The 15,427-nt window shown below is 48.6% G+C and overlaps 1 protein-coding gene across 2 annotated transcripts in view; it reads right to left on the reverse strand.

Annotated features, from left to right (window-relative positions):
- The window catches only part of FBLN5 (fibulin 5), an 83,316-nt gene that overhangs the window by 19,832 nt on the left and 48,057 nt on the right, over positions 1-15,427 (reverse strand). For both annotated transcript variants that reach the window (XM_060295199.2, XM_060295197.2), the window contains 2 exons: positions 5,157-5,279; positions 2,164-2,280 (listed from right to left, as the gene is read on the reverse strand). In XM_060295199.2, the coding sequence (XP_060151182.1) occupies positions 2,164-2,280; positions 5,157-5,279 (240 nt within the window). The remainder of the gene's footprint in view (positions 1-2,163; positions 2,281-5,156; positions 5,280-15,427) is intronic.

A 15,427-nucleotide genomic window follows, 5' to 3' on the forward strand; every position in this document is an offset into this window, starting at 1 on the left:
AGGGCTTTCAGAGCTAAAAGGTAAGTGGCTTGAGAAGTTTTTCTTACAGAAGAGGGCAATCCCATGCCCACACAGCTCCTGCTTCCTGGCATCTTTGAAACTTTCAGAGGGGAAAGAAAAAACAGATGGCCATGCATGGAGGGTCCAGTGAGATACCAGTCTCCACTGGTGCCCAATGGGAGTCTAGAGGCTGTCCACCCAGAAGGCCAGGAAAATGTCGTGGTGCCAGGCTGTCGAGTGCAAGTTCAGGCAGAACAACACTAATGAGCATTAAGGGCTGCAGTCCTCGGCTTCCGGCCGGATGCTGGCCATGCAAGGTGAATGAGCTTACGGCCCACCCTCTCACAGCTCTCAGCTGCTTGCGCTTCTGCCCCCTGGGGCCCTGGCTGCCCTCTCCTGCCAGCCCTGGCCTGCACACGTGCCCAAATGCCCTTTGGAGTCCTTTGGGAGAAGACCGCATCCCACTCTGACCTGCTGGACAGTAAAGCTGGATCCTTGGTTCTACACTCATCTCAGAGCTGTGTGACTCTGGCCAAGCTGCTTAACCTTTCTGGTCCTCGATTTCCTCATCTGCCCTGCCTACCTCATAAGGTTATTGTTGGAGTTCAGTGAAATGAACAAACGTGACAATGCTTTGAAGAGGGAGGGCAAAGCACTCTTCCTTGCTTGATGTGTTAGGAATACAAAAGCTCGCCAGAGTATGTAACATCCTGTGTTGCCGCGGGCCCTGCTGATGCAATATCCCAGTGGCCAAGTGCCCAGTGTCCAGGCCTGGATGCCGTGCCTGCTGCTTAATCACACTGCTGGACTTGGCACTGAGAGGTATGTTCACTGTTCCTCGTCAAAGGCCGGTCCCTGAAGGACACATGGGCCTTTTGGCTCTTCTGTGCGTGGCTGTTCCTTAGTGGACGCTGGGGGACAACCTGGGCTGGCAACTCGAGCATCCAGCCCTGGCACAGAGAAGCCTGCATCTGCTCTGAGCCGCTTATCACAGCAGCAAAGGAGCCAGGCGCCTGCTCCCTGCTCTATCAGCTCCCTCAACCTCCCAGCCCAGGCTCTGCTCTCAAAAGAAAATGAGTTCTCCCGGCGAGAGGAACGCAGTCGAGACTTCTTGGAACAAGCAGCAGAACCAACTTTGGAAGAGAGACTGAGAAAGAATCCAGGATCCAGCTCTTTAACGCTGATGCCTTCCTGTTTACCCAATGATTTCGATACGATTAAACTAATGGAGACATAATCTCCTCCAAGTAGCTGGCCAGGAGCCTGCCAGCCAGACCTCGAATGGTGTGACAAGGAAATGGATCCTGCAAAACCTGGTGACAGGCTCCAAACAAAGACCTCATTCTGAGTCTCCGGCGCTGCCTCCACCCTGGATGGGGCAGCTGCCAGGGCCTGGAGGCCTGGGCAGCGGGCTGGGGGCGGGGAGCTTGAGGCCAGACAGGACTTGCACTAATTCTTGGGTCTTAAGTCCCCCACTCACTTCCTGAGCAGAAGAAGCCTTCAGATGGAGGCAATAGGCCTGGAACTTGTTTTTCTTACTTATCAGTATTTGAAGCGATCATGTGAAAGTCAGAAAATGCCTTTGTTTCTTTCATTCTGTTACTGCGGGGAATGCTGGGTTGTAGGGGAGGTGACCACCACCTCCAGACGCTCTGCTAAATAACAGGCCCTCCTAACACGGGTGAGGGGAAACTGGACGGAGAGGCATCAAAGTCGCCCGTGAAAACCCCGCATAGGGTGTACCTGAATATTTCACAATTCATCCAGAATCAGAAGCCCTCTTTCCTCATCTCTCTTTGGGCCTCAGGAATTGAACTCAGGCTATAGGACATGTGAGAACATTCCAGGTTGGCCAAAAATGCTGGCAAGGCTACTTGTGGATAGCAGATACACAGAGAGAAGCAAATCCATGAAACCATAAGCTCCCAGCTGGTGGATAACTGTGGTTCTAATTTCAGCAGTACTCAGAGGACACTCTGACATGTTTCACATAACCTCAGTTAGGATCTCAGGTTTCCGTAAACAATGGGATGGGCAGGCAGGGACAATGAGTGGAAATACACTTTAACAACAGTGTTTCCTACCAACATAAACTGTCAGACTCTGAAGAAGACAGCATCGAGGGTTTCACATTGTGTTCGAGTTGTCATTCACATCACATACCTTGGCAAGACCTCCCATCCTCGTTGAGGGTGAAACCAGGGTTGCACGTACAGGAATAAGATCCAGGAACATTCGCACACAGCTGCTGGCAGTAGCCGTAGCGACATTCATCAATGTCTGGAAACAGAATTGCAAGCCAGGTAAGATATGTTTTCTTCTCAATCACCGATGCCACCCCAGCATCATTACTGCCTGTCTCTTCTGGATCAGCATCACAAGGGGAAGCACAGCGGAACTAACACAACAATAGCACCTACGAAGTGTCAGGGATGGTGACACCCTCTGGATTCTGGGCTCAATCTCTCTACCATCCTCCCTGACCCATCTCAGTGCTATGAACACCTGAACCTATATTGAAAGTTGTAGAAGAAATTTCTGCTTAGAGTGGAACATTGGTCAAGATGGCCTCTAAGATTTTAAGCAAATCTAAGATTTAACGCTAAGGTTTATCCAACACCAAGAGTCACCCTAAGATCCTACTTAAACGTGTCATTGCCCTGGAAAGGGACAAGTTGGCTTAAAGTGTCAGGGGTATCCATAGCCTGGCTCCTGTAGGCTCTTTGCCAGCTCCACTAATGATGAATATGTCCAGCTGTCAGGAACAAGAGTGAGTGTAGGCCAGGCCAAGCTGGGTAGCGCTGTGGTCTTGAGACCTACGAATCCAGGAACACAAGGATGCCGGAGTTGGCCTTGGATCTCCTCCTTGTAGCAGAGTGGACATAAAACTCTGGATAAACACACTTCTTGCAAGCCATGATTGGCCTTTCCTGAGCAAGCAGCTATGTGGGTGAATGGTTCCTTTTAGCAGAGCCAGGCTGACATGTACCAGTCAACAGGGAGGCTGACGTCATTGGGAAAGCACTTCTTAATACCCCAAGCTGATGGGCTGACGGGCTGACAGCTGGAGAATTCACTCCTGCAGGATAGGGTGTTTCGAATGAAGCCTCCAGGTGGGGACCGAGTCTCACCTGACTATAGCTGTAACTGGTCCTTATTTCATCCTCACCTCCCCCTAAACGTTCCCCCTCTGGTACACCACTTCCTTTGGAACCAGGGTCCACCAAGGGCTCCGAAGGCCAGCTCAGAACTTGTCTCTGTGCCTGGTTTCTACTACCTACTGCCAAAAAGGACCCCATCTCCACCTTACTCATTGTTCAGCCCTCCTCAGGAACCATGCCCTGCCCTTGTCATTCTGTTTCATCTCTGAGTTGCAGCTACTTCTAACCTGGCTCACCCCACTGCCCACCAAGTGCCCTGCAGCTCCTGCTTATAAAGCACATTGACCTCTGCAGTTGCTGATCCTGACCTCCTACGTGGGTGCAGTTGGGCACGTCCCCAAGCCAGGGAGGCAGCAGGGGGAAAAGAGGGCATCTTCTGCCTAGGGGTACCTTGGAAGAAAGGCGATTCCCAGCCCCTTATTTTTCTGCAAAAGCAATGCCTGCAAAGTCGCACAGAGTGGGGGGTGGACGGCTATGGAATTTGCATTTTGAAACAGAAAGAAGAGTTTGGCTGAGAGAAGGCATGAGTTTAGCCCATACTGAGGAAAGCTCTTCACTTTGGATGTAAAGTGTAAGCAGGCCATGCATGCGGCACCACGTCAGGCCTCCAGGAGCATCCCTCCCAAAACTTCATGCTCTGTGGAAGAGAACAACCCCCCCGGTAGAGGAATGTCCCAATTACTGCCCCCACTCAGATGGGGAGAGCTTTCCTGGCCCCAAGGTCTCTGAAATCTGGCCTGTATGTCCTGGTCACCTGGTTCTCTCTAGCACCTTCTTGTGGTGGAAAAAAACTGGACTGAGAAACAGGAGACAGATTTTAGACCCACTCACTCTAACTTTGTCCAACACGTTGCTCTTCTTTGAGTCTCAGTTTCCAACTCTATAGAAGTTGGATGACATAACATCTAACACCCCATCCAGCTCTGAAATTCTACATACTGACTCTTCCCATACAAATAACTCACACGGGTCTGCTTATGTTCAAATCAGTGGCGTCAAATTTTCCATAATAGCTGAGGTTGGTTAAAATGCAAAGCAATCATCATATTTACACATGCTCGTGTGCAGCCAGCTCTTTGGTGCCTGGAAAGGGGAACCGAGTCAAGCCTAGGCTGGCTTGTCAGAGCCCAGGATGCTCTGGACAGGGCTCTAGAGGAGACCTCAGCTCAGTCTCAATCAAGAAAGACCTGGAAAGAAGAACCTTGTTGTTTGTTTGTTTCCATGATGTTGTTTGGATTTGTTTCTCAGCTCCTCCAGAACTGACTTCCGGGAGACAGAAGAGTGTCGTAGAGGATTTAAACTAGTAGGGCTTTTCCAAGAAAACAGCAAAGAAATCTCACCCTACAAAGAGAAACTGAAGTGACAGCCAGAGATTGCTATGAATTCATTCACTTGACTAAACCAAAAACTAAAGGAGAAGAAAGGAAAACAGCCCTCCAGTAAAAATAAACAGAGAGATCATATAGCCGATGCCAACCGCAAGGGACAAAATTCTCAATTGGTGCTGACTGACTCCTTAAAAAAAGACCAGAGCTAGTGGGGTGGGCATGGGGTAGGGGCTGTGATGGGGTATTAGGAGGAGATGATATTAGACCAGATTCCACTGATCCACATTTGAGACTTGGGACATTTCTGTGACTAAGCAAGAATTCCCTTCTCTTGGTATGATTTCTAACTGGGACAGAACAACCATCACCCCTATCACTTCCTGCCTTGGTTATCAACTTCCTAAAGGCAGAAAGAAGGTCTAGGTAGAATCAAACATGAACCCTTAAAAAGTACGTTCAAAAACTCTGATGACGACATGCAGTGATGCGGTGACGGTGGTAACTGATTTTAAAGGGTGGGACTACACGTAAGCTCAACAGCCTTCTGCCTCCCCCACCCCCAAAGAAAAGCCCGCTGCCCTTAGACCACCAGCCATGCCCACATTTCACTATACCCGACACAAGCATTAACTCTCAAGAGTTTCTGTGTAGCCCATAGAGCTGTTACCTAAGCACTGGCCTTCGAGCAGCCAATAGCCGTCAGTGCAGGAGCAGGTGTACCCTCCTTCTGTGTTGATGCAAATCTGGGTAGGGTTGCACTGGTGGGAATCCGTTGCACACTCGTCCACATCTGTAACACAGACATATTCCAAAGAATGTCACTTACATGTTTAAAGCCCTGCAGCCACTAGAGGTGCCAGCTGCTTGCTTGTCTGGCTGGGAGGCAGTTGATAATGTCCCTGGGTGATATCCAAGGAGACGGAAGCACCTCCCTAACAGGTACCACTAGGAGACCCTGACCTTTTCGGAGGGGGTAGAGCTAATCTGCTCCCTGGAAATCCACAAGGGAAATGGCCAAAAAGAGAACACACATCCTTAAGCACTTTTCTGCCATCCTAGCCCATCATTCTCTGAAAGCAAGTTCAACCATTACTTGGTTTAGAAACGCGTTTTGTATTAGGCTTACCCATTCACATATTAAACCGGTCTGTTGTGTACCTGCCGTGTGCGCAGAGCTATGATAAACACCACTGAGAACATAACAGAAGAAAAAGGAACGTCCCTCGCCAGCGGAATCTTGTAGTCAAGTCACTTGATTACATCCATGCCCCAAAATCTTTCAACGTAGAGCTCCTGTTCCTTCATGAAGCTTCCCAGAGCCCTCCAGTCTTCCTTCCACGCCAGAGCTCCGAGGGCTGATCTCTTGCTGCCCTCTGCTTACATTGGGTTTCTCCAAGCTGCTGCGTCCCCATCTGTCTGCCAGTGTGCAGGTACTTATGTCCAAGCCAGTCGGTCCCGTTTCCTTAACTGGGAGCTCAGAGCACAGAGACCAAGTTGATTTCATGGCCACATTTCTCATCTGTTGTACACAGCACTCAGAACTGTTTCACCTGAAACGAATCCTTCTTCCCTTTCTCCCCACACTGCACTCTAGAAAGAGTGCTCAACCCTATAAGCGGTCCTCCTGACACCACGCTCTTACTTTGACCTAAAGGACAAGACCCCCTAGACCTTTGGCTATGAAGGGATTCACCCAGCGCCCTGGATCCGCCTGGCCAGGCCCCACCTCTCCTCATCACTCCTGCCCTCACCTGCCTGCACTTTAGGGCTCCTGCCTTTTGCCCCCTCCTCACTACAGGCAGGGTTTGCTCATCTACCCCTTCTCCCCGCCTCTCCAGAACGGACCATCGTGCCATCGGAAATAACTTTAAAACTGCACTTCACTGAGCCTGCGCAGTGCGCCCGACTCCTCATTTTTTCTCACAGTTGCTCCATGCGGTGAGCTGGTGACCCCCACTTACATATGGGAAAACGGTGCTGAAGGTGCTGAATCACCAAGGCCAGAGCCGAGTCCAGGCTTCTCCACCTGCTGCCTCCCAACCCCCTCTGTGCAGGAGTGACAGAGGTCACACTGCGAGGCCCAGGCAGGTCAAGCAGAGGAGAGAGGGCTGAGCTTTTGCTACCTTTTCCTGCCCCGCCTGGAAAATTGTCTGCCTCTTGACATCACAGATGGCAGACTGTGGTGGGGCTGGGGGGCACCTAGGATTCCAAAGTGTAAGCTCCTTGGGTAGCACAGGTGTGCACTCAGGAAGCAAGCACAGCTGGTCCAGTGAAACGTCCAGCCAGGTAAGCAATGGTCTCCAGGCTCCAAGCGACACCACCACAATCCACCACCATCGGCATCACTGGTCAACACCAATGACGCTGGTCCGTTCCCATCGCACCCTCAATGACCAGCCCGCAAAACATGGACCACCTCCAAGAACCCGCTTCCAGGGCGGCAGCAGCCTCTGCTCCACCCTGACACGTGACGACGCGCAGCCTCGGTGGCAAAGACCCGCCGCCGTTCTCAGCTGCAAGAGCTCCTGCCTTTGCCCTGGGCCTCGCTTCCAGCCCCAGGTCTGCCCACCCAGCAAAGCCTCCCAGGGGAACCGGCCAGCAGCCGCTCCTACTCAAATCCATATCGAAGCCTGGGGTAACAACACCACTATTGGCCAGTACATATTTACATGTCTTCAGCGGGAAGTGATAGATGGCAATTGTACCCTGGGAACAACATTGCCTTAGGAATTTGTGCTCTTTTTCCTGCTTCAAGGGGAACGCAGGGTGAGGGAGACTTAAGGGGCAACAGAGCTGTTAGAGAGACTTGGTGATAGCAAGTTCCCAAGGCTCTGTGCTTGTGTAAACTGGGTGCACACAACGTGCCCCCGAAGTCCTGCACCGTGGAACCAAACGCTCAGGAGGGGCCAGACTGGGCTCAGAAGGGCACGTGAGGTCTAAATGTGTTTGCGCACGTGCAAACTATTCAAACCCAGAAACAAAATCTCTAAAGTTTAAAAAAAAAAAAAAACTCCACCACTTTTACTGAGTTAAAGAATTAACTCAGTTATACCACATTTCTGTTGATGTACGTTCAAAAACCTCCTTGAATTGATTGATTGAATGGGTTGAATCAATCAACTGACACTGGATTGTCAACATAAATATATTTTGAGAACTCAATAAGTTTGGAGTCTTTGGTGGATGTATGTCCCATCTTTATAACCTCAAAACATACCTGGGGCTTCCCTGGTGGCGCAGTCGTTAAGAATCCGCCTGCCAATGCAGGGGACACGAGTTCAAGCCCTGGTCTGGGAAGGTCCCACATGCCGCGGAGCAACTAAGCCCACGAGCCACAACTACTGAGCCTGTGCTCTAGAGCCCGTGAGCCGCAACTACTGAAGTCCGCGCGCCTAGAGCCCATGCTCTGCAACGAGAAGTCACTGCAATGAGAAGCCCGCGCACCGCAACGAAGAGTAGTCCCCGCTCGCCACAACTAGAGAAAGCCCACGCGCAGCAACAAAGACCCAACACAGACAAAAATTAAAAATTAAAAACAAACCTGGTTTAACCTGGGTCCATAGTAAATGTTTAATAACTATTTGGTGAATGAATGAATGAATGAATGAATGAACACATGGGCAACAAACTTTAAGGCCTTTGAGCCCCCAGACAAGCTTTTCCCAGCCAACTTGCTGACAAGTGCCTGGACTTTGAAAACCACCACCCCACAGAAAACCCCCATCAGCTTGCACACCTGTGGGGCTGAAACTGGGGAAGTTCATGCTGTGGGTTCCACACGAGGCTAAAAGACTCATCACACATTCCAGCTCACAGCTAAATTGTTTACATTAAATACATTTGACTTAAATAACAGAAGGAAAAGTACGTTGAACACTCCAAGGACATTCTTTGGCAAAGGGGCCTTTTCTGCATCAGTGGAAAAGTACAAGTTACGGCAACCTGAGTAAGTGTCATTATCCTTGGACGCAAACCATGCCTGTTACTCCTTTCCTTTTCTGTGGGATGTTTAGGAAACATCCCTTAAGAGAAAAGAATGCTGGGTTCATTCAATCATTCATGTACTCATTCACTTATTAATTCTTCATGTTCTACTGTGTGTGTGTGTGTGTGTGTGTGTGTGTGTGTGTGTGTGTCCTCCTAAATTTCTAGGCCACTGGGAGAGCTGGTGTCGAGTGCAGTCCCTCTAGCTGTATGGTTCACGGAAGCAGAGGGTCCCTCCAGGGGGCTGTGGCCCTGGGCAGCTGCCTGGGCCCTTCGAGGATTCCAGCACAGCAACCATGGCTCATCTCTCCCCAGCTGGGACAACCGTCCCAGGCGACCAGCACCCTGGCTACTGAAGGAAAGTGCTCACTGACATCTCCAAAACCAGATCAAAGCCCAGCACTGTGCCTACCCAGGAAAAAATCATCCTCCATGTTGAGCAGCACAGCTCTGCTGCCCCACGCAGCTCTGAGCTGTCACTCCTTCCTTCAGACATCCCCAGGGTAGCCTTCAATTACACTCTCAATCTCAAACAACAACTGCTCACGTACGAAAGTCCTCAAAGCAGTCAACCTCATTTCCTTGACACCCTTCCAGAAGGCAGAAGTGAGCTCCCGGCCTTGGGACAGCAGCCTGCACGGCAGGGATATTCATGTAGGATGTCATACCGATAGCTGTGTCCCATGTCCCCAGCAGGTGTGCTAAGGCAGTGTGAGTGAAGAACGTCCTTCCAGTCCCGTCAAGATCTCACAGAGGTGCCAGATGGAGGAACTGGGCTCAGACTTCAGAATACACCTGCCCAACAAACTGGAACAACAAAAGGAACAGAATCTTCCAGGCTGAGACCTTAGTAGACATTTCTCCAAAGAAGACATACAGATGGCCAGTAGGCACATGAAAAGATGCTCAACATCACTAATTACTAGAGAAATGCAAATCAAAACTACAATATGGTACCACTTCACAGGGATCAGAATGGCCATCATTAAAAAGTCTACAAATAACAAATGCTGGAGAGGGTGTGGAGAAAAGGGAACCCTCCTGCACTGTTGATGGCAAGGTAAGTTGGTGCAGCCACTATGGAGAACAGCGTGGATGTTCCTCAGAAAACGAAAAATAGAATTAGCATATGACCCAGCAATCCCACTCCCGGGCATATACCCAGACCAAACTATAATTCAAAAAGACACATGCACCCCTATGTTCATAGCAGCACTATTCACAATAGATAAAACATGGAAACAACCTAAATGCCCATCGACAGATGAATGGGTAAAGAAGATGTGGTACACGTATACAATGGAATACTACTCAGCCATAAAAAAGAATGAAATAATGCCATTTGCAGCAACATGGATGGACGTAGAGATTATCATACTAAGTGAAGCCAGAAAGAGAAAGACAAATACCATATGGTATCACTTATATGAGAAATCTAAACTATGGCACTAATGAACCTATCTACAAAACAGAAACAGACTCACAGACATAGAGGACAAACTTGTGGTTGCCAAAGGGAAGGGGGGTGGGGGAGGGAAGGACCAGGGGTGTGGGGTTAGCAGATGCGGACTAGTATATATAGGATGGATAAACAACAAGGTCCTACTGCATAGCACTGGGAACTATATTCAATATCCTGTGATAAACCACAATGGAAAAGAAAATTTAGAAAAAGGAATGTCTATATGTGTATAACTGAGTCACTTTTCTGTACAGCAGAGATGGACACAACATTGTAAATCAAATACAGTAAAAAAAAATAAAATTAGAATCTTTTAAAAATTTTTAAATTTTATTTATCTTTTTATACAGCAGGTTCTTATTAGTTATCTATTTTATACATATTAGCGTATACATGTCCATCCCAATCTCCCAATTCATACCACCACCACCACCACTCCCCCCCACCCCACTGCCACTTTCCAGGCTGACTTAAGGGACAACATGAGAAAAGGCCACAGCCTACAAATCTGCTAGAAGGTTTAGCCCTTGGAGCAGGAGTTCTGTGATGGAGGCAGGTGGTGATTGGCAGGTCCCCCCTCTCTCTTGTCAGACGGAGTTCTCACAGGGCGTCGTGACTATCATGCTATTGGTTTATGCCTATTATATGTCCTTCCTTGGGAGTGGGTTAGTTCTCAGCATACAACCCATTTTTCTGTCCCCCGTAAAACTAATGGTTCCAAGTATGATCTTAGGGTTAACTCACAGGTTGTTATATAAAAATCTCTACTGGCAGGTATAATGGACAACGTACTGCTATAAATATGCATGAATATGTTTGAATACAAATAATACGCGTATGTACGCCAGCTACTTATTATATTTGAATGTACATATTATATACCTACACGCATTTACATTTCAGCATTCCTAAAAGTTCAAGGGAAAATAGTTAAACTGTTTTCATAACACAAATTCTCATTGAAATAAATATCCTTTAAAAATGGTAAAACAAAGCAAAACAAAACAAAAACTAATGGTTCCGCCACACCCACAGGGAGAACATTTCCTAAGCCATTCTGCCAGCACTAAAGCTTAAGAGAAAAAAGACCAAAGGGCTGTGACTTCCCCAGAAAGGGCTACTGGGTAAAAAAAATAAGAACTTTGAGAGGCAGGCAGAGCTGGGTGTGAATCCAGGCTCCTGCACTTAATAACTGAATATTACTGACAAGTTGATTGATCTCAGGGATGCTCAGATTCTCTGCAAAATAGAGCTGCAGCAGCCTGCCTCCTAGGCTGCCAGGAGAGTTCACAAATCAGCGTGTTCGCAGGTCCCATCACCATTGCCTGGCGCATAGGAGGTGCCCAGGAAATTATAGTTCCCTTCCCCGGTGAGGTGCTGCTTCTAACAGCCAAGAAAGATAGGGGAAGCTTGGTTTCCAATACTGTCAATAAGGCAGGGCTGACTTTGTGAGCCTGTGTACACACCCTCGGCTGAATGTCTCCGTTCTTGAGTGAGAACGGCCATCAGCCAAAGGGAAACATTCTCACTGGGTGACACGGGGAGAAACTGTCGAAAAACGTTCGGAAGACTGCACCTTTCCAAAGTCCTCCATGAGTCCTTTTTTGGACACGGCCGAATCACTTCCTTGGTAGTAAATTTTTACCCAGTGAAACAACATGTTTTCCCAGCCCGTTTTTGTTCCTTCCTCGCTCAAGCTAATGGGGCTTGATAAGAAAGAAGAAAATAACAAGGCACATTCCAACGCCTCCAATTGAAGCCAGTTTTAGGCCTGCTGCTGGGCTGGATGGGGGCCAATTTTCATCAAGACGACCTCAGTGAAGGCTGGAAGCTACACAGACAGGACAGACTTCCCAAACACCTGCTTAATTAAAGAGCTCAGCATTTGAGAACTTGCTTGTTGAATTCCCAGTATGTCTGCATTCCACGTGTCTTATAGGTCCTGGGCAGTCACCAGGAACCAGATTTTTCTGTGTTTACAGCATTTGTCCCAGTCCTTGATATCAAGCTTAGAATACAAAGCTTGCTCGTTTTGTGCCTCTAATTAGGCAACAAATATGTGATCCATTTTCCAAACAACTAAAAATCCTCTCCTTCTGGATGAAACCAGCTGGACTGTAGCTTCCAACCTCTGCACGGGTTCTATTTTTCTATCCATAAAGCGAGAACTTGGAGGAGAGCTCCGAAAGGCCCTTCTAGCCGTGCCTTCTACAGAAACAAAGTATGAAGATAATGGGGGTCACATTGTTTGGTTCTTGGGTAATTATTTTCATCCAGAGTGCTTGGTAAACATCAGCTGACTCTAGCTGCTTTCAAACTGGGCAGGGAACTGGCTAAGCTCATTCAACTTTTTTTTTTTTTAAAAGGTTTTTGCTCATTCAACTTTTGACAACGTATGAATTGTTACTGCAGTTCCAGGGGTGGGGTGGGAGCAAGGGGTTAGTGACATATATGTTCCTTCTTGAGCATCATGAATTGTCCTGAGAGGAAGGGGACAAGGCTGCTTATTGCCAATGTAGACATGTTTGTGTTTTTTTTTTTTTTTTTTTTTTTTTTGCGGTACGCGGGCCTCTCACTGCTGTGGCCTCTCCCGTTGCGGAGCACAGGCTCCAGACGCGCAGGCTCAGCGGCCATGGCTCACGGGCCCAGCCGCTCCGCGGCATGTGGGATCCTCCTGGACCGGGGCACGAACTCGTGTCCCCTGCATCGGCAGGAGGACTCTCAACCACTGCACCACCAGGGAAGCCCGACATGGTATTTTTTTAAAGGGCATGAGGCTTTAGCCATTATTGTGATTATAAACCAGACAAACATGGAGCTCAAACTAGATTGTCATTTACCAAAAGTCCTGCCGTTTGCCCATCAACAGAGAAGGATTTTTGAAACTATACAAGTCAGTGGTTCCCAAACCTAGCTACACAAGAGAATCACTGGGCTAAATCAGAAAGTCTAGGGTGGAGGATTGGAAAGCTGTTTAAAGTTACCTAAATGATTCCAATGTAAAGCCATATCTGGAACTTGCTGTGCCAGACGAGTACTTCTTGAACTGTAATGTGCATATGAATCAGTGGGGATCTTGTTGAAATGCAGGCACTAATTTGGTCAGTTCTGCATTTCTAAGTTCCAAGTCTGCTGGCCCAGGAACCACACTTCGAGAGGCAAGGTGCTAGATTATTGTGGGTGATGTTTGGTTCTCTATCCATGCAACTTACTCAGAGTTTAAGAAGCTGTTCAGGAGAGTCTAGGAGGGAATTAAGGGTTCAAAAATCAAGCTGGCAATCCCTAACCAGATTATTCTCTAAGATCAAACCTGCTGGTTACAATAGTATTGTGATTTTTAAGAGTCTTATTCAAGACGTTCTCAGCACAGCCTAAACCACAGTCTAAAAAATGCTTTTCTGGGGCTACAGACTCAGCCATTACTCATGTCCACCTGCAGCGGCTGGGCCCAGAGCACTGTGTACCTTCAGAAGGTTCTCCTCCTTTCAGTTTGCTGGTGGTGTTTTGATTGCCTAAGAGTTAACTCAGTTCCCTGAATCTTAACTAAGTTCTTGGCAATACTGGCCCCCAAAGTGATGACAAAAAGTGCAAAAGATTCCAATTAGGAGCAAAGACAACGTTTTTCCTTCAATACCGACCATCCCTTGTTCAGTAACGCAGTCTATAAATATCATAGCTCTTAAATCATGTCATCTCCACCGCATCTCCCCATAGGCTCTGGCTCCCCTTTCCCTCTGAGCATATTCCTCCCCCATACCCTTCTCTCCTGATGCTGTCACAGTTCACGGTGTCACCGTTGTCCTGAACCTGGGGCTAGAAAGCTTAGCCACCCTTAAGTCCTTCCCCCCAAACCCTACTCTCACACAATTCACATCCTGGAAATTCTGCAAATTCTTTCTTTCCATCCCTTACCCCCAAATATTCCAAGGCCTTGCTGTCTTTTCTCTAAACGGTTGGAATAACTCTGTACTAGTCTGCCAGCCTCCAGCCTCTCCCGCTGGAAGCAAGTGAAACACAACCTCCAGAATGATCCAAGACATGGAAACGATCATGGGGCCCCACTGCTCAACACTTCACTTCCCTCCTTAGAAACCACACAGCTTTCTTTTTACACCTCGGCAACAGAGCACGTCAAGCCTACTTTTATACTCACACATGTGCTAATTAAACACATCTGGTTTTATAGCATTTCACACTGTATGACAGAATTAGCTGTGCAGGGCTCCATCTCCCTCCACCAAACCGCGAGTTCCCGGAAAACGAGAAATGGGTCTCATTCACATTTGTGTCCTAAGCACCTAACATAGTGCCTGGTGTGATGGAGAGCATGGAAGTGAATGATACTGGAAATGAAGATACTTTGTCCTTGGACTTTTCTGAAGGCAAGAGGGGGAAGTCAGTTATACCACAGGACAAGAGAGGAAGCCAGTTGGGCCAACCACCTCTTCGGTGGCCCCATGTCTCACGCCATGGGATGGAGGATATCTGGGAACAGTGCCTGCCCAGCAGAGCCCCAGGCCCCCACCTCTAGTGCCCGGGGCCTCATCCCTGTCCCAGTCTTTGCCCAGGGCTGATCTGAGAGTGTCCTCAACCTCCAGAGGCTTTGACATGCCATGTGCTTGGCCTGATGGAGGGAGTTATGCTTCCTCCTTCCTCATAAAGAGCCGTACATCTCAGACGAGGAAGAAGTTTATTCTCAACAATCACAGGAGGGAGGAACATCAGAGGAAAGAAAAGACACACCTTTTCCTGGCCTGAAAATGGGCACCAGCAGGACCCCTTAGGGCACAACCAGCCCAATCCATTTTGCAGGCTCAGGACCAAACCCTTGGCCTGGTGCAGGCTGTGAGATTACCAGGGTATGCAAATTCACCCCAAGGAATCAATCAGCCTGTCGTCAGCAGCAAACACTCCCTGCCAGTCCCTCTCAGAGCACGAGAATGGAATCTGCACATGTTCTCCTCCCCACGCCGGGGTCAGAGACTCTGCTACCACTTCTGACTCCATCACTAACTAACCAGGGCACCCATGTATATGTCATTGGCCTGCATTTGCTTCCCTGCCTCTGAAATGGGGCCACCATCACCTGCCCTCCTAGGACTTGCAGGCTAGTGGGGAAGGCAGGCGGTGAACAGAAACCAGTGTGGAGAGCACTGCAGAGGCCTATGGGAACACATAACAGCGAGTGTCCCACATCTGGGAGGTGAGGCCAGGTCTTGACCACGGACAGTGACATAGGGGAACACTTCCTTCACATACACCCATTCCTGGAACCCTAGGACAAGGGAGGGGAGTCACAGATGGCTCTTTCAACATAACAAGTTACAAGCAGCAGGCAAGCAGGTGATTAAGAATATAAATATTTCGAGAGAACTTCAAGGGGGCGGAGGAATAAGACATGGAGATCACCTTCCTCCCCACAAATACATCAGAAATACATCTACATGTGGAGTAACTCCTACAGAACACCTACTGAACGCTGGCAGAAGACC

This window comes from Globicephala melas, chromosome 2, assembly GCF_963455315.2.
Source record: "Globicephala melas chromosome 2, mGloMel1.2, whole genome shotgun sequence".
NCBI classification, from domain to species: Eukaryota; Metazoa; Chordata; class Mammalia; order Artiodactyla; family Delphinidae; genus Globicephala; species Globicephala melas.